The sequence below is a fragment of the Melopsittacus undulatus genome, chromosome 10, assembly GCF_012275295.1.
Source record: "Melopsittacus undulatus isolate bMelUnd1 chromosome 10, bMelUnd1.mat.Z, whole genome shotgun sequence".
Lineage (NCBI taxonomy): Eukaryota > Metazoa > Chordata > Aves > Psittaciformes > Psittaculidae > Melopsittacus > Melopsittacus undulatus.
In genome coordinates, this window is record NC_047536.1 from 4,199,531 (window position 1) to 4,227,149 (window position 27,619).

General features: G+C 44.6%; 1 protein-coding gene across 1 annotated transcript in view; it reads left to right on the top strand.

The window, feature by feature from the left end:
- Nucleotides 1-620: 620 nt before the first annotated feature.
- Nucleotides 621-27,619, top strand: part of CTNNA1 (catenin alpha 1) — a 121,703-nt gene continuing 94,704 nt past the window's right edge. Inside the window, exons 1-5 of the mRNA XM_034066619.1 lie at nucleotides 621-770; nucleotides 17,434-17,540; nucleotides 19,486-19,681; nucleotides 26,436-26,602; nucleotides 27,381-27,500. Coding sequence (XP_033922510.1) covers nucleotides 17,436-17,540; nucleotides 19,486-19,681; nucleotides 26,436-26,602; nucleotides 27,381-27,500 — 588 coding nt within the window. The 5' untranslated portion in view covers nucleotides 621-770; nucleotides 17,434-17,435. The remainder of the gene's footprint in view (nucleotides 771-17,433; nucleotides 17,541-19,485; nucleotides 19,682-26,435; nucleotides 26,603-27,380; nucleotides 27,501-27,619) is intronic.

The window sequence follows — 27,619 nt, forward strand, 5'->3', positions numbered from 1 at the left end:
CTGTTGGAGTGAGGCCAGAGGAGGCCATGGAGATGCTGCGAGGGCTGGAGCAGCTCTGCTCTGGAGCCAGGCTGAGAGAGCTGGGCTGGGGCAGCCTGGACAAGAGAAGGCTCCTGAAGGGGAGACCTGAGAGCAGCTCCAGTGCCTAAAGGGGCTGCAGGAAACCTGGAGAGGGGCTTGGGACAAGGGTCTGTAGGGACAGGCCAAGGGGAATGGCTTGAACCTGCCAGAACAGGGGAGACTGAGCTGAGCTCTTAGGCAGAAGCTCTTCCCTGTGAGGGTGCTGAGGCGCTGGCACAGGGTGCCCAGAGAAGCTGTGGCTGCCCCATCCCTGGCAGTGTTCAAGGCCAGGTTGGACACAGGGGCTTGGAGCAGCTGCTCCAGTGGAAGGTGTCCCTGCCTGTGGCAGGGGTTGGAACTGGATGAGCTTTAAGGTCCCTTCCAACCCAAACCAGGCTGGGTCTCCATGATCCCATGGAACAAGGCCACCCTGCCCATGGCTGTGCCGTGCTGAGGTGCCGCGGGTTCACACCCCCGCCGGGCCGGGGCCTCACCTGCGGCGGGCGGTGCCGGGAAGGGCGCGGGGGCGGCGCGGCGGGCGGCGCCGGGAAGAGCGGCCGGGCTGTGCCGCGCGGGGCGGGGAGGTGCCCGGAAGAGCCGATTTCCTCAGCGGGACGGGCGCGGCGGCGGCACCGGCGGACACGGACAAAGCGGCCGCGGCCGGACCCGGAGCCCAGCGAGCGGCGGCGGAGCTGACCCTGCTGCTCACGGTGAAGTTATGGGGCTCCGGACACGGCCTCGCCGCTGTTTATCTTACTTGGAAACTTTTGCGCGGTGAACCGGGCCGGGCCCTGCCGCCCGCCGCTGCTGTGTGAGGAGCGGCGGGACCCTGAGGAGGGGGAGCCGAGTGGAGCGCGGCCCGGCCCGGCTCGGTGCTGCGGGGAGGAGCGGAGCGGAACGGAACGGGCCGTGCCGCCGCGGCTGGGGCGTGGGCCGGGGCCCGGGCCTGGCCTGGGAGGCCGGGGAGTGCCGGGGCGGTGCGGGTGGTGGGGACGGCAGGCGGCGGAGGGTTGAGGGGCAGCCGGTTGTGTTTAGTACCGCTGAGAGCAGCTTCCCGGGGGGGAAGCGAACCCCGCTCCCGGAGAAGTTTCGGTGGCGGCGGGGCTGCGAGCTGAGGCTCCGCCCCGCGCTGGGGCCGCCCCGGCGCCGCACTCCGGCTGCGGGCCCGGGCGGGGCGGCCGCAAGCCGGGCACAGCGCGGAGCTGCTGTGGCCCCGGTGCGCACTTCGCGGCCCCGGGCTTCTGGTAGCGTCCCCCCGACGTGAGCGTCTTCCCTCCTGCCCGAGCGGGTGTTTCTGTTCCCGTCCTCGACACTCAGCCTCCCCTAGCCGGGAGCAGCCCTCTCTCCTTAGTTAGACGCTGCCACGTTTTTCGACACCCATCTCTAATCTGCTGGTATGCAGTTAGGTGAACGCTTCTCCTTCGCAGGCAAGAAGTTTCGTGCTACTTTTTGCAGCCAAAAAGCGGGGAGAGCGTCTCAACCTGAAGCGTTGGGCTGTGTGTGACCCTTGTCCCTGCTTCCCCTTTGCCCGGGGTCCCGGAGCCGTGCGTATCAGCTGGTTTTTATTCACTGCTTTGTGCTAGTTCGGCACACTCGAAATCTTTCAGGCTGAAAGTTTTCAGGGAAGCGTGTGGTGCACACAGTTAGTGAGGAATTGTATGTGAGCGAGGGGCACTTCGCTGCCTGCTTGCCCTGGTCAGGAGATGACCAGTGTCTTCTGGCAAGGCTGATGGATCGATCGTTCCCTTGCCCAGTCTGGGCTACCAGCCTCTGTGTCCTCGTTCCAGCGAGCTATGACTCAAGGCATGTCTGGTTTATCTGTATTGAACTAGTCTGGGAGCTCTTTGCTTCCCTCCCCCAGTTTTTGTTTTTTCTTTGTCTTTTGTGTTTTGAGATGGGGGTTGTGGAGAGATTTTCTTGGTGCTGGAGTTACAGTGTAGGGAAAACACAGGAAACAAATGAGTGGGGAAGCAGGGGCTATGGGAGAAGCTCCCTTAGCTGTACAGTGTTAACTTATCCTCAGTCCCACTGACTACACCAGGCTCCAAGTACTTCCAAGCCTAGCTAAAGGCTGTGTGTATTTTTTTCCGCAGCTCCTGGGTTGGTTTGTTGGCAGGTTTATGTTTAAATGAAGGTGGAAGCCCAGCTTGCTTTGCAGTATGTGTGGTCTCGTTGGTACCCTTTGGTTTGTCTTGGGGTGCTAAAATCATGTTAAGTGTTTAGTAGGACTTGTTTCTCCCTGATGAATTGCAAGTTTCTGTTTAAAAGGGGCATAACTTTATGTTGAGTCACTATTTTAGTTTTTAGTTTTAAAATATCAAGGAAATGTTGGGTTTTTTTTTTTCTTTACTTAGGAGAAACAGCCAAAACCTTATTATATTTTGGTTTTAAAAAGGCTTTGCCCGTACCTTTTTCATAACAAACCACATGCCTTCAGTCTTTGTTGTTTCTTCAGTCAGCTCTAATAATAGGCCTCTGCATCAGAGATTAAGGGTTCACACAAGGTGGCAGGGGGAGCACAGCGGGCACAGATTAGAAATCCTGTGCCCAAAATGATGACTTAAAATACCAATGTACATATATGCCTCTCAATACATTTTAGTTTTGTGAAATATCAGCATTTCTATGCAGGCATGTGTAGTGCTAACATTAATTTGCAGCTTCTTTGAAGGTCTGGTAAAGTTAACAGAAAGGTGTAATAGAAAAGTAATTTGTGTGTTTTTCAGCAGCACGAGTATCTTCCTTCTGCAGCTGGGAAGATCAAGACACTGATCTTGCAAAGGAAGCCACATCAGTATAAATGTTTATGAGCTGGAAATACACTTTAGTGGACTTCAGCCCTGCCTTGAGATTATATCCACTGTTACTGTTTGATTTCTAAATTACCTTTCTTATGTAGGGAATTAGTGAAGCTCACAAAAATATTTAGTTGCAAAACCTGTCTGCTCATCATGGGTAGGTAGTGGGGCTGGTCTGCAGAGAGAACCAATGTGGCCCTGATGCTTCTGTTAGAGGACTTGCTGTATACAGTTTTACTTGGTATCTCTTGGCTTTGCTGGACATGAAAGGAAACATGATGGATAAAAGAGGATTGAGTATTATTTTCTTAAGACTGTGCCATGCTGAGATAGGCATCCAACATGGAGATGAATGCCTGTTGTTGTTTTCTGCTGTCCTGCCTCAACTGGAAATCACTAAAACCACTGGTGCTGCAGAACTTTAATGTGTATAACCTTGAGGATTTGGATCCTTTACTACTCTGGGAATTCACCCTGATTTAGTTTTATAGCTAATCTGGAATAGCTCCATTCAGAGAGTTTATAGCTTGTGCGTTGGTTAAACAGCCTTGCAGCTTTAGAGAGAGTGCAGATGTTTGATAATTACTACTTTTAACTCATACTATTTTAATCCAGTGTATGAGACTTAAAATAGGGCCTGCCCACGAAACTGTATACCAGCACCCTTTCTGGAGGAGCTGTGCTAAAAAGCTGAGCACTGCAAGTGACCTGCTGTGCTGCAGAGCAGAGCTGGGTGCAAGTAGGTTTATTGAGGTGAAGGAGTGGCAGGAGGAATGCAGTCACTGCGACTGAAGGGGAATCTCTCCTTGAATGACTGAGACTTTTCCAGTCAGGGTGAATGGGTGTTAAGTTTCTTGGCTGCAGTGGGTTAATATAGACTTTTCTATTGGCAAGTCTAATGCTTAAATATGATTCATAATTCCTCCTTGAGGAAGAGCCATCTACCTTTACTCCAACAATGATTACGTATTTCTGTTAATCCCAGATGTACTACGGAAAACACTGCTAGTCCTTTGACACGTGTTTATAAATAGCTCTTGTGAATCAGAGGAGTAACCTTTTTTCCCTGTGCTTTATGAAACAGGAATTATTAAATATGTAGATGTGAAGGCATAACTAAAGGAATAACAGTTACCAAGGTAGAGAGTAGAGCAGTGCTGAGAACATGAAACCAAGCTGGGCGCTAGTCAGTTCCCTGGTGGATCTGTTGTACTATGGGGAATGACAGAGACAAGGAGGAGCGTTGATGTGTGTTACAATTCAAGAGGGAGTTAAACTCCTGTTGCCTTTCCAAGGTTGTGAGGGGGTTGAGAGCAAATAAGATGAGGAACTACCAGCACTGGGGCATTAGGTTTTCACAGCTGATAACATGAGATACAACTTCAGCTTGTGGTGTTTGCTTTTTTTCCTGACAACACCCAGATTTCTAAGCTCTCTGTGCTCTGTTATGAACAGATCTGTGTATTAAGAAGAATTTCTGTGGGGAGCTGATGTTGGGGAGCAAATGAGGAGTTAGTGGAAGTTAGGGTAGAAGAGGTTGTAAACACACTAGTGCACCTTGTTCTGGGGTAGACTTCAGTGGTTACTTTGGGAGATTGAAACTAGAGAGCTTGTGGGTAGCTGGTGAAGGATCAGGAGAAAAAAAAACATCTGATTTTTCTTTACCTGGAAGTTAACTGAAGGAAATGTGGAGGGAGCATAGACCAGACAGTTCTGTCATTGCTGTTCTTCAGCACAAGATCAAGAGGTCATTTAGGTAAAGACTAAATTTGCTGCTTTTCAGCTCAGAGTAAGAATTAATGCCACTTGGGGACATGTGGCCTTGATGGCATGTGTGGGCTTTTTCCCCCCACCCTCTTCCACTGCCTTTCCCAGTCCTCCAGGCATTTAGTGAGTCTTCAGTCACTGCATTACTCTGGGTGCTTTTGGAAGTGTTAGCTAGGCAGATCTAAGGCTCTAAGAGGAGGTTCTTTCCATGTCTTTTTCTGGATGATACAAGCTCAGCATAGACAATCCACTGAAATGAATGGTCTGTACAAGGGCTGCACTAGCAACATCTCTTTACAGAGCCAAAAAGGTAAATTTAATTTTTCACATAAACAAGACTGAGCTGTATGCTTATAAACCAGTGCTTAACCTACGTAACACCAAGCAGGCTGGTATTCATCTTTGCAAAGTGCTCTTGAGATCTTCACTTGAAGCCATATATAGGGTTTTTTGATTGACTAGAATAAGGAATTTGAAAGTTGCTGAATAGCAGAGAACAGAACTGGTGGCATGGTGAGGAGCAAGAAGGTGCACGTGGGTGTTCCTCTGTGTGAACATGACTAATCATAGAATGGTTTGGGTTGGAAGGGACCTTCAGCTCATTCAGTCCCAGCACCCTGCCATGGGCCCGAACACTGTCCACTAGATCACGTCCCTCAAAGCTCTGTCCAATGTGGCCTTGAATGCTGCCAGGGGTGGGGCATTTACCACTTCCTTGGTCATCCTGTTCCAGTGCCCCACCACCTTCACGGTAAAGAACTTCTTCCTAATATCTAACTTGAACTTCCACAGTTTTAGTTTAAAACCATTACCCCATGTCCTGTAATCAAGATGTATAATTCCCTGTTCTTTACCCATGTCTTGCAAGCATGTCTTTGTAATGTATACTTGTAAAACTAATTTGCTTTAGTGTGACTTAAAGACCTTGTGAGTCTCACTGCTTGATGCTGAAGAGTTGCTGGCCATCTTGCATAATTTGTGATGGACTGTGGATGTGGATGCAAAGGACAAGTCTCATGAACTTCACACATAATTTACCATAAAGTTTATTTCACTCAGTACCTGATGTCCAGATGTTTCAGAGTCTGATCAAATTATTCATTTAAAGGCAGAGTAGTTGAACAATGAACTGAAAGTCACATGCAGGGGGCTTGGTGCCATCTGATGACTGTAGTTGAGAGGTCCATGCAGCCTAGTGGCCTGACCCCATGACTGTCATCACAAGGTTTTGGTTGTACCAGTCCCATCAGCTTTTTATTCATCTAGCCTTTAGCCAAGGCTCTAAGCCACAAGCCCTTCACCTGGCCTTGGCCCAGCTTGCTGTTAATGGCAACGGAAGGAGGGAGTAAAATGGGCTTGGGCTGTTTCCATTCCCACGGCTTGTCACACTGTTGAGTGGCATCCTCTGTCTCCTTTGATGCCTTTAAGGAGCAGTGGGTGCTCTTGGGTGGTGTCTTGTTCTTTGTCATAACTACTGACCCTTGCACCTTTCTTTTTATTTATCCCACAATCATTTGGCTTCCCTCCCCAGTATCATTTCCTTGGGCGGTGGTGGTGTATAAAGCCATCCCTAAAAGGAAAAGCAACAGACGAGCAATAAAACAATAACAGATAAGAAGAGGGCAGACAAGTAACACTACTTTCCTCAGGTGCTCTGCTGAGCTCCGCAGTCTCAGAGCTTCCTGGGCAGGAGTTGGAGCTTGGGCTGACTCCTTGATGTGCAGATGTGGCCACTGCTCAGTGCTGCACATCTGTCTCCTCACTGTATTTAATAGGCTTAATTTCTTCCTTCTTGAGAGTTGAATGGCTTTGTAGAAGCTACAAATAAAATGAAGGACACAACATACTTGTATGTTGTGAGAGAATAAAATGCCAAGGGGTTGGGTTGGCTCTGTGAAAAACTGGAGTGGTTTAGATTTCTGTACAAAGTACAGCTTTGTAGTTCCTGCCACTTCACTTTTTGGAAGATGTGTTTAATTACAGCTGGAAACCCATTTCCTAACTGACATTAAACAAAGCATCCTGAAAGTAGAGATGTGGGGAAGGCTTTTAGGGGACTGGGCATAGCCCATGTTTGTTATTGCATGGTGCTTTTGCTGCTGGTGGAATCCTTGCTGACAGTATTCTCATTTGTACTGGTGCAATATGATTGTGTGGGTGGCTTTATTCCCTTTTTCTAGCTAAGGTTAGGGAGAAGAAATAACAACTTAAGATGCAATAAATAGTAGCAAAAAAGGCAAGAAGGTTTGTTTTTAGCAAACCAGAATAATGCAAATTATTTGTGCAGAATTAAAAGCTTATAACCTCAAGGAAGAAAAGTTATTTTCTGGTCTTTATGCATCAGTACTTCAGCATCAGGTGTTTGAAGCTCTTTTACTTAGTTTGCAGAATTGGCTAAGACAATTTGATTATATTTAACGGAGTGTTATTGTGGGCCTAAGGAGAAGTCAGTGGTTATCAGGGAAAGCCACAGCATTCAGCAGAACCAGAGGCAGGGTGCTGGTGCAGAGCCAATTGAACAGGATTTTTTAGCTCATCTGTTTTTTGTTCAGTAGCTTTGTGTTGTTTCCTGTTCCTGGGGCTGAGGAGAAGGGGTGGGGAGAGAAAATATGTCTTTAATCAGAGAGAGGTTGGTTTCTACTCAGTAAATGGCTGGCTGTGCCACTAGCTTAAAATATGTCTCTTTTTAGTTTTGTTTGTTGTTTTTTTTTCCTTTTTTTCCCCAGCAAGACTGGCCGGGCAATGACTCCTTCCTCTCAAAGCTTCTGGTTCCTTCCTGTTGCTTTTATGAAATGTGGGTGGGTCAGTGACTGTTTTAAACAAAAGTTGCTTTAATTGGTCATCCATATGCTAAGGCAGTGACTGGAAATGGTTCCTGTCCAGGCAGATCACTCTTAGCTGCCATTCTCATGCACCACTGCACACCCTCAGCAAGTTGGCACTTGACAGAAGGTGCTTGTGGCTTTGCAGGTAACTCTGGTGAGCATCCAAAAATCATCGCACCAGTGTGTTTTCATAGTTACTTGGCTATTCTGGAGAATTTGCAAAGTCCTCAGTGTCTGCAGCCAACTGAAAGTTTGTGTGGAGAGGAATTTGGGGGTGTTAGAGCATCCTACCCTGTTTATTCATAGAATCAGAGTGGTTTGGGTTGGAAGGGACCTTAAAGCTCATCCAGCTCCAACCGCTGCCACAGACAGGGACACCTTCCACTGGCGCAGCTTGCTCCAAGCCCCTGTGTCCAACCTGGCCTTGAACACTGCCAGGGATGGGGCAGCCACAGCTTCTCTGGGCACCCTGTGCCAGTGCCTCAGCACCCTCACAGGGAAGAGCTTCTGCCTGAGAGCTCATCTCAGTCTCCCATCTGGCAGGTTAAAAGCATTTCCCCTTGCCCTATCTGCCAGGCATTGTAAAGAAAGATTCTTAATTTATCCAGACAATGCTTGTGCATTATATTCCTGTTCAGTCTTTCTTCGTGGTGTTTGTTTTTGTGATCCCTCCTTTTTAACTGCAGGATGTGTTGGTGAAGCTACAAACTGAGAATAGTCTGGGGCCATGCAGTAATGGTGCAGTTCTTCCCATGAAACTTAATTCACTGTTTATAGCTAAGAGATGTTGCTGAAGGTTGCCACAGGCTCCAAGTGAAATTCTTACCCTTCTCACTCATGGGTTTTGTTACTTCTTTTTTTCTTTAAAGAATAATTGCTTTGTAATTTTGAGATAAGACTGCCAGAGTCAGAGTCAAAGTTCCTGCATCAAAGTGAAGGGCTGAAAAAGGAATTCTAAATTACTTTTCATAGAAGAACTTTAGAAAACATTTTACTTTGAAGAATCTTTACAGTCATGTTGTGCTTTGCTTCAGTGGGTGCTGCTCTTTTAGTAGCTTTTGCAAATGGAGAAAACTATGAAAAACTTCTGTCACTCTTAAAACACTGAATTTTTGTTCTGTAGTCTTTAGTTGCTACTATGCCGGGCATGCAAGTGAGAACGGATATGGGAGTTATGCCCTGTTAATGCACAACTCTCAATTTCCTTTATGTTTAAGCAAATTGTCTCATCTAATCTCTAATTAGAGGAGTTTTCAAATGCGTGTGAGTCCAAACAGCTTCAGTATTTGTGTACTTTTGACTGTTCTAAATCCAGACCTTTGTTAACAGTCTTAAAGATGTGGTCAGCTAAAAGCACTGAAGGGTATTGCATAACAATGTATCAATTTGGGTATGAAGATGTGGTTTGAGTGAGGTCAGGTTCTGGTTATTTCTGACTCTCGAGCTTAAACTGCACTTTTTATTGCAGCTCGAGTGCTGAAGATGATCAGAACAAAAATACCCAGGTTTTCTTTTCCCTTTATTGCCAGCCATCAGTGGGTTTTTGCAAGCCAAGCAAGAATTAATTTTGCAGCACTGGCAAATTTTTGTGCCAGCTGATAAAGTAGGCTAATTTCTATCGAACTTTCTTTTTTGAGGAATACTTGTGGCAAAATGGAATTTGTTAAAAGGTTCTTCTTACATTCCTTGTTAACTTCATGTTGGTAGCTGGAACCTGTGCGAGCATGGTTTGGGGTTGGAAGAGCTGTGCTCTGTAGCCACAGCGTGGTTATTATATCTCCTCTGACTGTGTATCCCTAGGGTCTGAAATGTGTACAGTGGTTCAGAGAGAGGCAGTATTGCTTAATGATTTTAGAGAAGCTTTTCAGTTTTCTGCCTCAAGGGTGGGAAGAGACATTGTGAGGTAGGAAGGGCTCTCTGTGGTTGAATTAGAGAGAGATTTGTGTTGGAAGGGACCTGAAAGCTCATCCAGTTCCAGCCCCTGCCACTGGCAGGGACACCTTCCACTGGAGCAGCTTGCTCCAAGCCTCTGTGTCCAACCTGGCCTTGAACACTGCCAGGGATGGGGCATCCACAGCTTCTCTGGGCACCCTGTGCCAGCACCTCAGCACCCTCACAGGGAGGAACTTCTACCTAAGAACTCATCTTTATCTCCCCTCTGGCAGGTTAAAGTCATTCTCCCTTGTTATGTCCCTACAGGCCCTTGTCCTGGAAAGCGCCTCTCTAGGTTCCTTTTAGCCCCTTTAGGCACTGGAGCTGCTCTGAGGTCTCCCCTTCAGGAGCCTTCTCTTGTCCAGGCTGCCCCATCCCAGCTCTCTCAGCCTGGCTCCAGAGCAGAGCTGCTCCAGCCCTCGCAGCATCTCCATGGCCTCCTCTGGCCTCACTCCTATAGCTCCACATTCTTCTGTTGGATTAGAGTGGTCCAGCAGATGTACCAGTCTCGTATCCCTTCCTCAGACTGAGTCCCCTTGGTTTGTTTCAAAACACTAACTGTTAACCTGTCAGCTTCAATGTGTGATGTGTCTGTCAGTGGCCTGGGGTTTGGGAGTTTGAAGTTACCATCAGTACAGGGATAAGATCATGAAAGATATGTTTAAAATGAAGGTGTGTTGCCCTTCTGTGTGGCCAGAATGTCGCAGTCCTGATACAAAGAACAGTTAGAGTACAGCAGTTCCAAAATCAGAATAGGTCATTTTTGTAAGCTATCTTCCACAGTGTTTGTCTTGCAGGTCTTCAGCATAAAATGCACTAACGTTATTGTAAAGACAGAATGAACCATTTATTATTAATAATAATAGCTTGCTGCTCATGACACATTCTCTTCCTTTTCCAAATACAAAGTTTTGCAGCTAGAATGTTAAAGTTTATCTTGATTATGTAAGAGATTTTCTTTTTTAGAAGAAGCATGCATGTCTTCTAAGGCAGTGCCTTGATACCCTCTTAGTTTTCTTTGTTGGACTCCTGCTTGAGTTTTGGGAACTGAAAACTGTGCAGAAATCAGCTGGTCACTTGTTGGGACGTGCTGGGATATCCATCTGGTTGGTTAAATGGTGGTAAGCATGAATTTGGTTCTTGCATTCTTTTAGGATGTAATCCATGAACTGGAGCCTTACTGTGACATGAGTAAGTCACTAATTGCCCAATTCACATATGATTTGGCTTGCCATGTACCTCCTGTCTGGCTCCTTTGAGACAAAGCGATCCTGGCAAAAAGAAAATAATCAGAGCCTAACACATAGCTGAAGGCAAAGGGGCTGCTGTTAGCACTGGCATCTCCAAAACCCAGTTTATTTGTACTTGTGAAATCCCTGCTGTGGTCCCAGGAACACCACAGTGAAGCTGCTGGCACAGAGTGTACCTTCCATCCTGTTAATGATAGCCACCCCATGCCAGTCATGACAACCTGTTGTGACAGAGTGCATTCCTGATTTTTGGAATGAAAAGAAGTTATTTGAATCCACAGTACTATAGCAATTGGGAAGCTGTTAGGAGATAGCATGCAGTGCTTTGGAAGGCATGCCCCGTCTTAATCTTGTGCATGCTCTCATGGCCTCTGGTTCCAGAGGGGAGAAGGTGATGCTATAGGCACGCTATCTTCAGTTAGAGATAACACCCATGTGGAAGAGAAAACGGTGACAAACTTTACTGATATTCTTCTGGTTAGGTTGCATCTCTTAACTCAGTAGCAAGGTCTAAAGATTTCCTAAACAAAGGAAGAAGTGGAGAAGTACTTGTCTGTTACTGGCTGTGTGAGGCATTCTGATGAGCAGTTTTAGATACCTCTCTATAGGCCTCCTCCACAAGAGCAACAGGGAGAAAACAATATGAAAACGAATCATGAGAGCTGGATCTGGAGTGGTAGTGGTGAGAAATGCACTTATCTGAACCATAATGTTGTCTTTTTACTTTGCTGGTTACTATGGTCTGTTTAAAAAATGTGTAGCAAAGGTGAATATACTCAAATGGCAGAAATATTTTGATAATTGAAGGATATAGTCAATGCAATATCTGAGTTTGTATTAATATTTCTAATTGTAATAGTAAGGTAGCACCATCATGGCATTTATGGTGGAGGAGAGGATTTGGTGGTTGAGCAGATAAAATTTAAGGTTGAAGGCTGTGTTAGAAGAGGGTGACTGTATCTAGTTTGAGTTGTGTATAGTTGATGTTAAACCAGCTCAATTCCTCTTTGAAAAGCATCACATATACCAAACACCCTTGACTAGCAGCTGTTCATATGCAGAGAGGACTATTGCGGTATTTGTGATATGGGATAGGCAAATTCCTTTGGAGACTGTGAAGAGAAAGAGAAAAGAATGGAACTTTTTTCTTGGATACTTTTGGTTATATGTGAAGCAGTTTTGAACTGTCAGTGGCCATGGTGAAATGTTTGTATCTGAGCTGGGTTTAATAGGAAGTGTGCCTTAGCCTTTTTGAAACCCAAATGTTCACAAGGTGGTGTAAGTTAGAAACCTGGTTCCCACAGATCTTAATCTGCTGCCTTGTCTTCTGCCTTCAGCAGGGGTAAAGGGTCCTTGCTGTTTATCAGGTGGGTTAGGTAATAAACTAAACAAAACCAAAAGGATTCCTTTGGGAGCAAGGAAGATGGCTCATTTTCTGGCTGGAAGACAAAGCTGGGTTTTGAATCCCATTGTGCTTCATCCTCCTGATTTGGTGCTGGAATAAGGGCTGTTCTCAATACATTGCACAGAAAATCCTAAAACAATCTAGAGGCATGGTAGAGGACAGGATTATTGTTCAAAGTAACTCATGAGTACTTAAATAGGAGGGAAAGAAATAATTTGCAAAATGATGTGATTGAGAACGTATTGCTGTGCCTTGGGCACAATTGGCTGCACAAAATGGGAATGACTAGATAGGCAGCAGAAAGGGTGTTAAAATGGAGAATGTCCTCCCAGGTATAAAATTTTCTGGATTTTTTTTTTGTTAGGTTTTTGGATAGCACAATGCTCAAATTCAGCATGTGTGTTATTGTGCTTGGCCCAAGTTAGCTCCTGCTGTGTTAGGAGATCACTGTTTGAATACTACCTTCCCTAATAACCTAAAATACTGTCTTCCCTAAGAACCACATGAGAACAGTGAGTGTAGTTAAAAGTCTTTGGAAAGCAGCCTGTTAGGATGGCTAAAATTTGAAGACTGATAGGCATGTAGAAGACTCTTCAGGTAGCACAGGGTGCTGAGAGTTAAGTTGCAGCATACAAGATGGGCATTTAGATCTCCTCTGTGTAACCTAAGAGATTTGCTCAGGCCCAGAGGCTGGGAGGTTGCAGATCTCTTGGAACATACCAGCCCAGCAGTGCCTGCCAGCACTATCTTCAGGTGCACATGGGATGCATCCTGGAAGAGCAAGACCATGAGCACTTGGCCTCTCCATGATGCTGAGAGCACTGCTGTGAGTTCCAGTGGTGAGCTCTGCATACTGTTCCTTTGTGGGGTTTCTGAAAAGCCTTGGTTGCCTAAAGAACACTTCTGCAAAGAAGCTGAAGAGCTTGCCAAAGTCCAGAAATTACCTATATGCCAGTATTCTGGAAGGAAGTATCTGAAGTTATTCTTAAAACCTTGAGCTACCAGTGTCTGAGCACACTACAATTTTAGTTGTGGCTTTTGGCAGGAGCCCTGTATGCATCTCACCCTCACATCCCGGCAGGCAGTTGAGCTTTAAGCCTTCCACTCAAACCTGTTTGGGATTCTATGACTGTCCAAGTTCCCACCTCATTGAGCTCAAGCATGGTAATAGGTAGTAAACCAAGTGAGAGAATATTGTAGCAGTCTTTAATTGTTGCCTCTTCCACAGGGCACAATTCCCACAATGGCTGTAGTAACTGTAACATCTAAGACAGAGGGCTTCCGCTGGACACAGACCCAGGCTTCTGTAGCACTGGTTTCAGGTACCTGGGATGGTCCTGCTGGTCTAGAAATGGGTTCTCCCTCCCACAGAGCTACCATATACAGGACACACAGCAGTGCACATACTGGAAGCGGGAATTTCATGGACAAAGCAGCACAGAGCACACAGCGGAAGAGAGCAAGCGATGCTGAATCTCAAGTGCTGGAAAATATAGAAAGGCACCACTCACTGCACAAAGAGTTATGGTTACCCAGCCTCTAGTTTCATAAGCAGCAGGAAAGCTGCTTAAAACCAATATTCATCCTCCCACACCCCTCCAGGAACTCACTCCTGTCTTCACATCCCACCCCCTCTGCACTGGCACAGCCTTCCCCATGGCTGAGCCATTAACCAGCTGGGGAAGAACTGATTTGGCTGGAGGAAGAGAGATCTGTATTTGGAGGGTGGGCTGAGATCCATCTGGTTCACTATGCCACCACAGGAACTGTGAAGCGGAACTAGGGATAGTGAGAGGAGATGGCTACAAAGCCACTCAAGTGGAAACACAGGGCAAAGTTGGATGTCACAGTCAAGTTGAACCAGATGCACTGAAAACAGAGCATGAAGTGCAGAGAGCAGGAACACTATACCAGCACATCTAATGCTCAGACAAGTGAAGACCCAGCTTTAGACTGTGCTCCCAGCCAAGCACGCTACCTGTAAACTGTTCAGGTTATTGCAGTGATTATGATGGTGCTCATAATTGTAGCAGATAATTCAAGACTTATATTTTATATTTTAAAGGGGCTTGGTGTGCTTGCAGGGACAAAAGGGTGGAGGAAGGAGAGTTCAAAGCAGCTGCTTCCACAGTTCCTCTTCCAGCCAACAAGCAGCTCTGCAAGAACAGCTATCCTCAGAGAACTGGCTCCTGCTTTCCACAAATCACAGAATCTCAGACTGGTTTGGATTGGAAAGGAACCTTAAAGCTCATCCAGTCCCAACCCCTGCCACAGGCAGGGACACCTTCCACTGGAGCAGCTGCTCCAAGCCCCTGTGTCCAACCTGGCCTTGAACACTGCCAGGGATGGGGCAGCCACAGCTTCTCTGGGCACCCTGTGCCAGCGCCTCAGCACCCTCACAGGGAACAGCTTCTGCCTAAGAGCTCATCTCAGTCTCCCCTCTGGCAGGTTAAAACTATTCCCCTTTGCCCTATCATGCAGATAGTTGCAGTCATTTTAGGCCCTCTTTAGGTTTTGGAAGAGTGTGTTTTAAGCAACAAGGTGAATTCCACAGGGTTCTCTTGGTGAGAGTGCAGCCCTGCTTCAGTGTGTCCATGACAGTTATCCTTTTATCCCCTACACCAGCCCCATTCACTCTCACACACATTTGTAAGCTGTGGCCTGTTCATGTGTTCTTCAGAAGCATTTAATTGAATAAATATATTTACAACAATGTACAAATGATGCCTGTGCTGCCCAACAGTGTATTTGATATCAAGTTATGCTTTTTAGATAAATTTCAATAATGTTCATAGTAAGTGGTTTTATAGACCATTACTTTTGGCCAATTTGTGAGCTATCATACTAACGTGTTCTCAGATGAATTGCCTTCATTATCTTACTAATACAATTAATGTATCTTCTCATGGTTACCTCATCCTGCACTTTGTTTCTGCAAGAGGTATAACAATTAAATACACAGAAACAGCTTTTACCTAGAAATCTAATGGGCTTTCCAGAGCCCTGGTTATGTTTTCTCAGAAACTGTAAAATCTTTCAGTGTATTTTTCTTGGCTTCTTATGTAGGAAGTGTTCACCCCTAGCTAATCAGGAGGGAATAAACCAGTGTAATTCCTTGCTGAGGTGAGATGTTGCTGCGGGTGAAGGGCACTTCACAGCTTACCCTCTGCCAGTGTCTGGGCCGCAGCACAAGGTAGGGCAGAGCCGGACCAGAAGAAGAGGAAGGGGGTGATTGGGGTAGAAAGATAATCAGTGATTTCACAGGACTTAGTGGGAAGCATCAGAGGGAGGGTGAGGAGGAGGACATGGCCGTCCTCCACCTTCTTGCACTCAGCAGGGGTTTCCACAGCTGCAGGAGCTGGGACCCTTCATCAGCACCTTCAAGCTTTTTGATTTAAACCAGTCAGAAATATTCTGTGTATACTAGCATGGATCAGTCTATTCTTATTCTCTTTTCATGCTTTCAGCTTTTTGAGTTCTCTCTCTTTAGTGTGGGTGTAAGTGGAAGGCTGAATGCAGGTGAGGTGAAAAAATCCCACTTTGCACCTTGCGAAGTTGTATTTCAGCGTTTGACAGCACATAGGCTTTGCAGGGCAAAGGTCTGCTTTCAGCAGTGTAGTGAGTACTTCAGCTATTGATTCATGTCTGTGGTGTGAAAGCTTATGGCGTGGCTTGGGGTCAGCCTGCCATGAAGGTGCCTTCAAGTCAAGCCAGGTGATGGGGCTTGAAGCAGCCTGGTCTAGTGAAAGGTGTTCCTCCCTTGGGTAGGAGGTTGGAAGTGGAGGAGCTTCAGGGTCCCTCCAAGCCAGCCCAGAATGTGATTCTGTGATGATAGTCTGACTTCTTCATGTCCTTTCAGGCAGAGCTTCTTGAGTGCCTGCCTGAGAGGTTTTATTCTTCAATGGGAAACAAGCAGCCAGGGCTGTGATGTTTCTGCATGTTTAACTGTTAGTGTTGGAGTGCTGGTATGAAACGGTTGGTTGTTGGTATGTACCCTCAACATTGCTTGTGACCAAAATTAGTGCCTTGCCTCCTGTTTAAAAACAATGGGACATTGTGCTGGCAGCTCAGGGACATCTGGTGCTGTCAGAGCGATCTGTGGGGATCCTGTGCAGGCGATGTCCTGACCAGAGCAAGGTTTAAAGATACTGGCTTTATATAGCTGATAAAAGCTTTAATACAACTTCAGCAGTAGGAGCTTAGGAGAAGGGGTGGAAGGAGACTTTGGAAGTGTAGTCCTCTTCCTGGGTTTTTTAAAAATAAAAAGTTACAACATGGATTTAGTCTAATCTTGAATTTTGAGGGTAACCAAAAGCAGGCAGGTCTGGAATCTATTAAGTCTGAAGTGGTATGAACTGGTTTTATGCACCTGCATACTTTAAATAACTTTTTAAACTGAGATGATGGTTCTGGTTGTTCCTTTGTGCAGTGCAGCATCACAGTGGTACACTAATGGTGGTTGTGGTGGTAGTTCATAATTTCTAATTCTTTTAATGCTTTCAAAAGCAGAGCTATTTTAGTGGTTTCACAACTTTCCCTGTAATCATATTTGCTGTTCCATTGGGATGTTGATATAAAACTGTAACGGGCAGGAACAGCTCAGTGACAGCTTTTAACAGATCTCTTCATGCAAATTTGCTTTTTCCTCCTATGTAAATGTTAAGGGGAAGTGTAATAGATACGTGAGCTGCTAAATATGAACCAACTGGATTTTCTGGCTTTATAAGGCTTATATTCATGATTTTATCTTTGTACTTCCAAAGGTGAATTGGATGTAGGAGGAGTGAATTAAGTTAGAACCTGGCTCCTGGTTTGACAAAGCGTTTGGGGCAGTGCTTGATGGTGGACTTGAGAACCCTGGCAGCTTAATGGTACTGTTGAAGTTGAGGTGTTCTCTTCTGCTCTCCCAAGACCTTGGGCTTCGTATCCCAGCTGCACTAGGGCCACAGGACAGCCCTCTTGGAGGGAGGCAGCAGGAATTTGGAAGGGATTGCTTCCTTAGCCTCCAGCTGCAGGGTTAATGTGCCTCTGGTACCTGTGAGGCCCTTTCCCGTTGGTTGGGGACCACTGAGGAACAGACTGTCTTGTCATTGCCCATTTCATCATTGCTCTAATAAAATATTGTGGCTTCTCAATAGGTTTTGGTGAATTTTTACTTGGTCTTGTTTTTATTTTCTAAACAAAACATGGTTATGTCTGTATATTGTCATACCAGGCAGCTTTTTAAACTATTGCCAGCTGAACCAAACCTGGTATTTCCAGAGACAGTATAACCTTAACTTACACCAAATGGATGTGTTGTGTGTTTAATAACCTCCACTTTAACTCATTTTAAAATATTTTACAGCAGTATTAATAATAAAATTGTATTCATGTAGCTCTCTTTTTTTTCCTAGAAATGACTGCTGTTACTGCAGGCAACGTTAACTTCAAATGGGACCCCAAAAGCTTGGAGATAAGAACACTGGCAGTGGAAAGACTACTTGAGCCTCTTGTTACACAGGTAGGAAAAAAAGGGCCAAAACCTGTATTATTTTGGTTAAGTAACTTTCAAAGCCTAAATTCTAGAAGTAAAACCACTGCAAATCTAAAGGTGGAGAAAAGTGTACAAGTAATTTTTGTACAGTTTTATTGTGATGGAGTTACTGGGCGAGTGTAGAAAGACTGTGCTGCTTCACCACCCAATAAAACATGGTATTTTGTTTTGAAGTGCAGAAATGCATGTTAGTGACTAATGTTCCCTTGCTGTTAGGCTGGTTCTCACTTGTGTTTTGGGTGGTGTGCTGCTTATTTGATGAGTCTTTAAAAAGCTGGGCTTGTTCAGCCTGGAGAAGAGAAGGTTCAGGGGAGACCTTGTAAGCCTTTGTTACAGTTTCACTGTATCTTGTAAATGATATGCTTTCTTTAAATTTCTGCCTACATGTTATGCTGGTTTTGTGAATAAAAGCTTATTTCTGCATGGTGTATAATGTTGAGTGACATGCACTGAGGAATGAGGGGAAGCTAGAGTAAGTCTTGTAAATGTAAGCTGTGAAGGTTCTTGGAAGGGATTTTCTTTGAGGTCTCGAAGAGAAGGTGCACTGGAGATGGCCAACTCTTCCTTTTTAGGGCTGTTTTCCTGAAATATGAAAGTTTTAAGCTGACAGTGAACAGGACATAACTCCTGGTGAGCACAGACTGCAACTATCAAATTCTGCTTCCAGTATTAAAATCCCTTTAATCACCAAGCTGCTGTCCGTACCTGCTGTTTGCTCCCCCTATATACTGAGATGTGCTGTTGGATGATCTCTTACATAGCTTTCTAGCCTGAGGTACTGGTGCAGTCTTTCCTTAGAGAAATTGTCCCAGTTTCACAAAGTTAATTGAGCAAATGTGTTTATAAGACCTCTTTGTCCATGTTCAGTGTCTGGGACTTATTCCTCAAATAGCACAACAGGCAGTCCCAAATTTTGAGAATGATGTGATTGGCAAAAGACAGAGAAGAAGACAGTGTAAATTGCCTTGCTGTAACTTGTTCTTTATTTGTATTACATGAAGAGCTGAGACTACCCAGTACAAATGCTCCCCATTAACTGACAGTGATATTCCCAGCTGATGGCTTTCCCTCTCTGAATCAACCTCCTGAGAAGATGGATTCAGCTCTGAGGACCTTTATGTCAGCAGTCCTTGGGCTGTATTATTAGTGTTGTAATTTAATGTCCCTCTGAAGTACCTTTGAATGCTTTTTTCCTAGATTCAACACAAAAGGGAGGGGGGGATGCAAACGAAAAAGTGCGTATGGATTTTGTGACATCAGTTTGAAGAGGATGGATCCTGATCCCTAAGGGATCTAAGGGAGTACCTGCTGGTCCTCTGGCCACTGGAGACCAGCCCCTAGCAGTGTTTCGGTCTAAGGCATAGAATTTGGACATAATATCTGCAGGAGGATTGGGAGAGTTCCATCTTGGTTGTTTTGGGAAAGTAATGAGCTCTAGGAAGTCCTTACTCTGCATTTTTTCCATTGGCTGTAGTATTGTTTTGGACTGGAAGGATACTGTGGTGCTAGATTTCTGTAGATAATGGCTTCAACCTTGTTTGGGGTCTTTTTATTTTTGCCTGGAAAGCTATCCCAAGCTAATTATCCCCAGCTTAGTCTCTCTTTATGTGGTGCCAAATAGCTCTGGCCTGTTGGTGAGATTGCTGTTGGTCAAAAATACAAATAGCTCTCAGTCCTTCAATCAAGTTTTTGGGTCTGCTGCTGTTAAGAAAAATCTGTAAGCAGTTTAGCTGAATTTATAGAGCTCATCTGAGGAATAAAGGAACATGGTAATGTGGAAATGCTTGTCTGGGTTTAACCTTTGGAGCTGGCAGTACTGCAGGTAAAAATACATGTGGCCTTGCTGTCAAATTGATGAACTTCTAATTTGTTCTTTTTGGTTTTGTTTTTTCCCTTCCATCTGTGTCTTTAGGTAACAACACTGGTTAACACCAGCAACAAGGGCCCCTCTAATAAAAAGCGAGGGCGTTCTAAAAAGGCCCATGTTCTGGCTGCTTCGGTTGAACAAGCAACAGAGAATTTCCTGGAGAAAGGAGATAAAATTGCAAAAGAGAGCCAGTTCCTTAAAGAGGAGCTGGTAGCGGCTGTGGAAGATGTTCGTAAGCAAGGTAGGAGGTGTATCTGGTACTTTGTAAAGCTGTGGATTTTCAGAGCAAGTTCTACTTGCTCTGATTTCTCATTTCCCTTTTGCTGTTATTTCTGATGACTCTGTACCTCTCTGCTTATGCACATTCTTGGCTCGTTGTACTGTCTTCCTCGAGGAGTAATATGAACTGGAAAATTGGGTGTACCAGAGAGAGATTGAGAAGAGAAGCAGAAGGACTGATTCTTTGAAGAGTATTTAAAACTCAGTTTAGGCTAAAAAGTAAACTTCTCCCCCCCCCATTTCTGTAAATGTTCCGGAACTACATCTCAAATATATCAATAACTTCTTCAATATTTGCATGCATACAAACAGCATTGTAGGAGGAAGAGCTGAGTGTTGACTTGACAGAGCCTGGTGTCTCCAATATGCAAAATGCAAACAGCAACAAACAGAACGCGAGGACCTTGACTAAATATTCCAGCTTCCTCCCCCACATCTTCTAGTGTTGATTTTTATAATTTTCTTTTTTACTTTCTTGGAGAAGACCTGCAAGAAAAGCCAATGGAGCTGGCTTACTCTAAAATACACACTAGTAAATATTGTTGCTCATAAATCATCTATCATTCTTCCAGGCATGAGCCTTTTCTATGCTTCAGTGAAACTCAGTCAACTGGTATTAATGGTGACGGCTGCTGCTGCAAGAAAAGGAAAGCTCATTAGCATTAATTACTTGTTCATAGCTGAAGCTGTAGAGTGATGAAATATTACTTGAAAATGGTTCTAAGTTTTGGATGAGCCTGGTTGACAGACCAAAGAAAGATCAGCATAAGAAGGCTGCAGTATGAGGGGCTAATTGAGTTGGCTTAATTGAACAACAACCACCAACAGCAAAGAAACCAAAGCTGTGTCTCGAAGCCTTTAATTCTTGGTCTTTGCTGGCTGCTCAGAATTGAGCTCCTTCAAATGACTCTTGTAATAGTAGTGAGTAAGGGAGCTGTCTGTACTCAGCCCTCAGGATTGAGAAGCTCTGTTAACTGAGTTTGTAGTTGCATTTACAGTGAGGAGCTGGTAGGAAGGGGAGACTGTAATACAAAAACCTTCAAGATGACCCATTCACTTGATTTTTGACCCCTCTTTTGGCATCAGTCTACATGAGGTCTCAAACCTCCCTGCTCTGTTGAGCTTGTGACAGAGGAGGTGGAGTTCATAGCTGAATGGTGCTGGAGTGGAATAACCTTCCACCTTAATGTCATTTTGCTTTTTCCTCCCTTTGTGCTGTTTGCAGTTTGCATGAGATCTCGTGCATAGAGAGGATAGCCAGACCTGTTTGCTGAAGCTCGGTGCATGAGGATTAGACTTGCAGGGTTTCTTGAACAAAACTGGTGCCACAATTGGTTGTGGGATGGAGTCACAGCATGCTGGGCTGCTGGGGCAGTACAACCAGGGCTGTGCCCTGTCATGGTGCTAGTGTCTGGTCAGGTTTAGCATAGCAACTCTGCGTGCGGAAATTAAAAAGCAAGCCAACCTTTGAGGAAATTAGAAGCAAATGATGAAAAATGAGGTACAACAGAGGGAATTCTGACTGCCTCCAGTGCCCAGGGGAGGACTGCAGCTCTCCTAGTGCTATTAAAAGCAAAGAGCTACAGAATCTCAAGGTACATGTTTTTATATAGTCTGTGCACTTCAGAACCTGTGTATGTGCTTAGCAAAACTTGCAGGTGTTGGTGCCATTATCCCGCTTTTGCCATAGAGGCAAAAGCAGAAGGAAGAACCTGGGTGTCATGGTCAGCAGCAGGGTGATGGTGAACTGGCAGCATCTGTGTGTCTGACAACAGCAGTGGGATTGTAGATGTACAGCACCATTTATCTTCAGCAGAAGACAGGAGAATAGAATTAATAATGCCTCTATTTAGACCAGGGAACGGTTTAGTTACCATAATAAAAAAAGATGAGTGAATGCAGGCAGGGTTATGAAGATGATTAGGACAATAGATAACTGTCCCATCAGAGGAAATTAAAGTGGTTTTTTTTTAGCCTAGCAAGAAGATGATGGAGAGGGTGCACAACTTCAGTGAGTATACTTGTCCCTAAAATCCCATTTGTTGGGGGTAAAAACAAAGAAGGGAAAAGAGTTATTTAGAATGAATGATAGCACTGATACATACTAAATCAGTGTAAGTGGATCTTCAGAGTTGTCTTGATCTTTTTACAGTGGAAGAATAAATTACAACTTGCTTTAAATATTAAACCAGTTCATAAAATATCCTGTAGTAAGGTTCCTGGCCCTTTAAAGATTTGGACTTTTGACTTATTTTAAAGTAGTGAAACTTCTGATGGTTTTGAACAGAATAGTGGAGACAAAAACCAAAATGTTTTTCAGAATAGATCTGGCTGTGGTTATAGAGGAGACTTAGCTCTGGGAAAAAGGCTGGTGGGAATGTTTTGGATTTCAGCATCCTAATGGTGTTTGTTGCTTTAATTTCTGCCGTTGGAATTTTGTGAAGTGGTAAAAGGGGCAATATTGGTCTTGCCCAGTCTTACTTTCCCCGTTGAAAGTTCTTTGTATGGTTTTACTTTGTTATTAAGCATGAAGTTCACTGTACATTGAAATGGTTCTTCTGGTGCTGTTGGGAGATGCTTTGGGACTTAACTGGTTTCTTACCCAGGTGCTTGACACCAAGACAGTTCACAAACTCTGTGGTCAAGAGGGAGATTTTTTTCATGTCAGGCTGACCAGGCTGTTCCTGTTTTCCTGCAGTACCGGTGTAAGGATCCAGGCTATTAGCTATGCTCTTACTGTTGTGTTTCTGCCTATGGTAATTTTACATGAAAGACCAGAAGTTACAGCTGAAAATTAAAAAGCTTAAGCCTGTGCTTAGGGTTTGCAGTAAGAGAATGTCTGAATGCTCTTGTGAATCCTGTGGACTTTGATCATGTTTCACAGTTGCAGATGTGGGGGAGTGAACCTCCTGATGCAGTGTGGTGTCTTTCCACCCTGTGTTTGAAGGAAGCTTTCTTCAGAATTAAGCAGTGAGGCAGATTCTGAAAGCATAAAATGTTTTTTCAACATTCACACAAGATGCATGGCTTAAGGAGTTCCAAGGAACAGGGGGAGGCCAGTTGCAGAATAACTTGACCTTAAAGACTGAATTCTGTTGTAACCATCAAGCTTGATTTCATGGAAGGGAGCAAGGAGTTCTGAGTTGTTTTCCTGCAAGAAAAATGTCTTAGAGTGTACCACTTGTATCAGAAATAATTCTCTAGTCAAAGGCTTGAGATCTCTGAAAAGCCATAAGCTAAGGGAGCTCTGAGAAAGCTCTTGGCAAACTGTAGGAGTTTTGTAGGCAGTGTATAGATTTAATTGAAGACAAGATTAAGAAATTCACAAACCGTTTTTTGTCATAAGTATCAACTCCAGTGTTGATACAGCAAAAGGAGTTGCTGGGCTTGTCGTTTATTGTCGAAAGCAACAGCAGCTTATTGTGACACATGATAGACATTGAAGGTGGTATTAGTGGTAAGATAGCACTACAGTGTTCAGAATAGTAGGGTCTTGAAACTCTAATTTCATGCTTGCCTTTGGTGGTGAGTAGCAGGAAGAACTGCATCCTGATGATGGAATTATATTTCTGATACTACCAACAAAGCAGCCTGGAGATGGGTTTTGAGCTGGTAGGTACTGAAGGGTACAAGTGATGAACCCTTCATAGTGATGCCATTGGCACAGGTTGCCAGGAAAAGCTGGGGCTGCCCCATCCATGGCAGCATTCAAAGCCAGGTTGCATGGGGCTTGGAGCAAGCAGGGGGTTGGAACTGTATGAGCTTTAAAGCCCCTTCCAACCCAAACCACCCTGTGATTGTATGATTTGTTCTATGTGAGGACACAAAGTTCTGGCTTGGGAAGAAAAGCATCAGTACCTGTGGGTGTGCTAGGCCTTGCCTTGCCTCGCCTCTCTTCGCTGCTACTTCCCTGTTGGGGTTGGTACAAAGCAAGCCCTCTCTGACATGGTCAGTGTGTATTGTGCTGCTGAGGAGGATTAATAGTGCTGCCTGAGAGTGCTGTCAGACCCTGTGGGTATGGTGGGAATGAGACTAGAAAATGGTAATTTTCTTTTCATGGACTAAAATCTTACTATTTCAGAAATGGGCTTTGTTCCATTAGATTTAATTGAATTCTTAGTGCTTTATTGACAAGATCATAGAGTGGCTACCATTGCCTCTTCTTTTCTCAACTGTTTTATTATCTCTCCCGTATAATATCTAGTGGAAATCTAAGGTTATATTGGGAAAACAGGTTCCTCATATAAGAATTTGTACCAGATGCATAATCAGAGTCTCATAGTCTGACTCTTCTGCAGTGTGTTTTCTTTTAACTCTTGAGATCCTGCTTTCAAACTTGCATTTTACCTCTGGTTCACATTTGACAATGAGAAGATGATGGTTGATCCATTTTGAACTGCTAATGTGTGCACTTACGCAGTAAGTATGCACTTACACTTAGGGCAGAGTTCCCTTTGATTCTAGCTAAAATAACTGCCCCATGTTGCTTTTTTGTTGTAAAAGAAGCCAGAAACAAGCTTTCTTCTAATTTGCAGGAAAAAATATATATGCAACAACTTTAAATATAATCTTCCTTTAATTCTGGGAAGCTGGTTATCTTTTTGACACCCTGACAAGCTGTTTGAAACTCACTCAATCTTTTCAAGGCTGTCCTTAAAATAAAAAGGAATAGCATTTTTATTTCAGGACTGGCTTGTAAGGTTGCAATTTCAGAGATGGGTAGAGGATAATTTTGGGGTTTAACCTTGTTAGCAATTTCTGAGATTTGGAGGAAGCGGGTGGCCACCTCCCTAAGTTGTTTTAAATAGGAAAGTAATGAAAATAACATTATTCTCTTTTGGGAGTTGGAAATGTGGGGAATTTGACATAGCAGTAAATAAGGGAGGAAATATTTATAGTGATTTTTGGTTCTGGCACATATGCTGACATTGTTAATAGATTTCATACTGTGGCCGTGACATAAGTTTCACTATTATTATCCTCTTCCAGAAGGAATAAAGAAAGGGTCATGTCAGCTGTGTAGGGGGTTTAGAATCTCATGGCTGGTTGCAGTTTTTCAGCATTGGAGATGTGTCGTCTTTCACCCATCTGGAAATCTGGGGCTCTCAACACTTATTAAAATAGAGTTGTGTTCCTCCAAGTTGAGTAAGGGATAGCTTTGGATTGATAGTCATAGCTGGGATGTGGTTGGACAGAAGCTCTTTTCATCTGTCACAGTACTGAAGTAGCATATTTTTTATCTGAAAATGTTATATGCCACCCTTCGTATTATTTAAGATGATGGAAGGGTGTTACATAGGAGGGAGCATGTGAACAAAATTGAGTATCTTGGTGTAGTTGCTTGGGCAGGCTGGCAGCTGTGTTTTGGGCTGTATTTAGCTGCGAAGGTGGAGAGCCTTTGGCTGCTAGAAACTCTTGCAGGGGGAGGGATTAATTGTTGATGGTAAGTATGGGCATGGTTAACCCCAGGCTCTCCAGTGGTAGGTATTGTTGAGTAGTTAAAATAGTAGACTAAAAATAAAAGGTTACAAAAATTGAAGCACTTCCCATACTGAGGATGTGCTGCTCTGGCTGCAGGCTGTGGGCAGGATGATGACACTGCTTATCTTGAGATTTTGGTGCAAATCAAACCCCATTTTGTGTAGTGGGCTCCAAGGCACTGTCAGCTTTCACTTGTGAAGGACTACTTCAGGTTCTTCTCTTCTTGAGATGTGCTATTTCTGTTGTGGTGGTTGGCCATATGGATGCTTTTTCATACAGGCTTGGGAAGCCCCTGACACAGCAGTAGGTTCTAGCACAGTTCACCTGCTTTCAGGTCATTTCCAGCTGCCCACAGATCTTTGGCCTTGGGTACCTAGCATTTTCTAAACTAAATCCTAACTGTTTACCAAATGTTTCTGAAATGCAGAGAGATCCAAGAATAATAATGTGGATTCCAAAACTTCCTGCTGTGTAGGAACTGTGGTACTGGAAGCAAAATGCTGCCCTAGAAAGGAGGGGGAGAAAGCCAAAATCTACTCCTCTCACTATATGCAGACATTACTTTTATGCTTTCTGAATGCCTTCTGGAGGAATTTCTGTAGCTGTGTAAAATGGCCTTTGCTTTTTATCGTTAACCAATTGCATTGTTACCATCTGAAACCCAAATTCTTTCTTCCTGCACCAGATGCAGAGCCACGGGCTATGAAACGCTGAAGTGTTTTACTCAGTGGTGCCTTGCTTTGAATGCAAACCCAGGGCACATCCAGCCAGGTCATTGCTCCGAGTTGTTTACAGTCCATGAGCTGTGGCGTTTCCTTAGGTGGTTACAGTACTTTCTGCTGCTTTCTGCTTAACTCCTACACGCACAGGACTCAGAGCTTTTGTATAAGCTTTGAGAGCATTGTAGTTTGGGAAAGAGCTGCAGTTCTACATGTAATAGCAAAGGCATGGCTGGATTTGTCTCTTCAGAGGATTCTGGCATGTTAAAACACCTTTATAGTCTGAAATAAGGACCAAAATGTTATTTCCCAACCCTTCCTCCTTGCACAAGCCCATCTTTTCTGATACCATGTGTTAACCATACTTAGAGGTAGCTACATGCAATCTTAATTGCTGGCTGTATTTAAGCAACTGGTTTTTGTTTCAAGACCTGGAATGCTTGCCCAGGAATCCTTACAGCCCCTTTCACATCACACCGTGTTTCTGAAGTGAGACCTTCTCCTCCCCTTGCACAGGTGACCTGATGAAGAGTGCTTCAGGGGAGTTTGCTGATGATCCCTGCTCCTCTGTCAAACGTGGGAACATGGTCCGGGCGGCGCGTGCCCTCCTCTCCGCCGTCACCCGCCTGCTGATTTTGGCTGACATGGCAGATGTCTACAAGCTGCTTGTTCAACTGAAAGTAGTAAGTGTAGTTCTGCTGTGATCCACTTTGCCATGCTGGCTATGCCAGGCGTACTCTGTCAAGTGGCTTTGTTTCATGATGTGTGCTGACCCCGGTGTGTGCACTGTCAATGGGTCACTTCTGGAGCAGGGAGGTTTTTAGGGTTTTTCCTCTGAGCAAAATGTGTGCACTGGATGTTTGTCACTTGTTTTTATACTCATTGTCAGTAGCTTTTGACATTGTGTTGTATTTTAGTCTGAACTTTTAGCACTGTGGTCTGCAACTGCAGGGGATAAGCAGCACTTTCCATCTTAAAGCAATAGTTCAGCTTTCTTATAACCAGTACTCCCTTGGAGCTAGTAGGGATGAGTAGCTTCAGTAGACTAAATGAAATGATGTGAAATATTTGAGGAAATCTTCCCACAAGTAAGAGGATGGGTGGGTGGTTGTTCAGAATTTGCAGTGAGATGAGATCTGATACTGGGCCTACTTAGGTGGCAGTACTTTGGGGACTCTCCTTATGCCCTTCGATGGCCACTGCCACAGCTCTGTGAGGGCCCTGGGCTCCTTCATACTCTCTCAAATGCATGTACTTGGCTGCCTCTGGTAGCCAAGTAGCTGGTGGCTCTGAAGTAGAAGCTAAGCCTTCAGTGCTATCAGCCTTTGAAGTATCTTCCTCTCAAAATTAAAAGGGGCAGAGGAAGATGGCTTTCTGTCTGCTATGAAGTACATGCTGAATTACTTCCTAACCTGTGGACTGTATTACTTGGAAAAAATATATTAATATGTTTTCTTTTAGGTGGAAGAAGGTATCTTGAAACTAAGAAATGCTGGCACAGAGCAGGATTTGGGTATCCAGTACAAAGCTCTCAAACCAGAGGTGGACAAGCTTAACATAATGGCAGCCAAAAGACAGCAGGTATAGTGATGGCAGCTCTTTCTCCTGGATGTTATTTCTTTTTCAAAATCAAAAAGTAAGGCAGCCTTGCTACTCTTGGACAGTACTCATTGCTGCTGATGCTTCTATTTGCTGAGTAT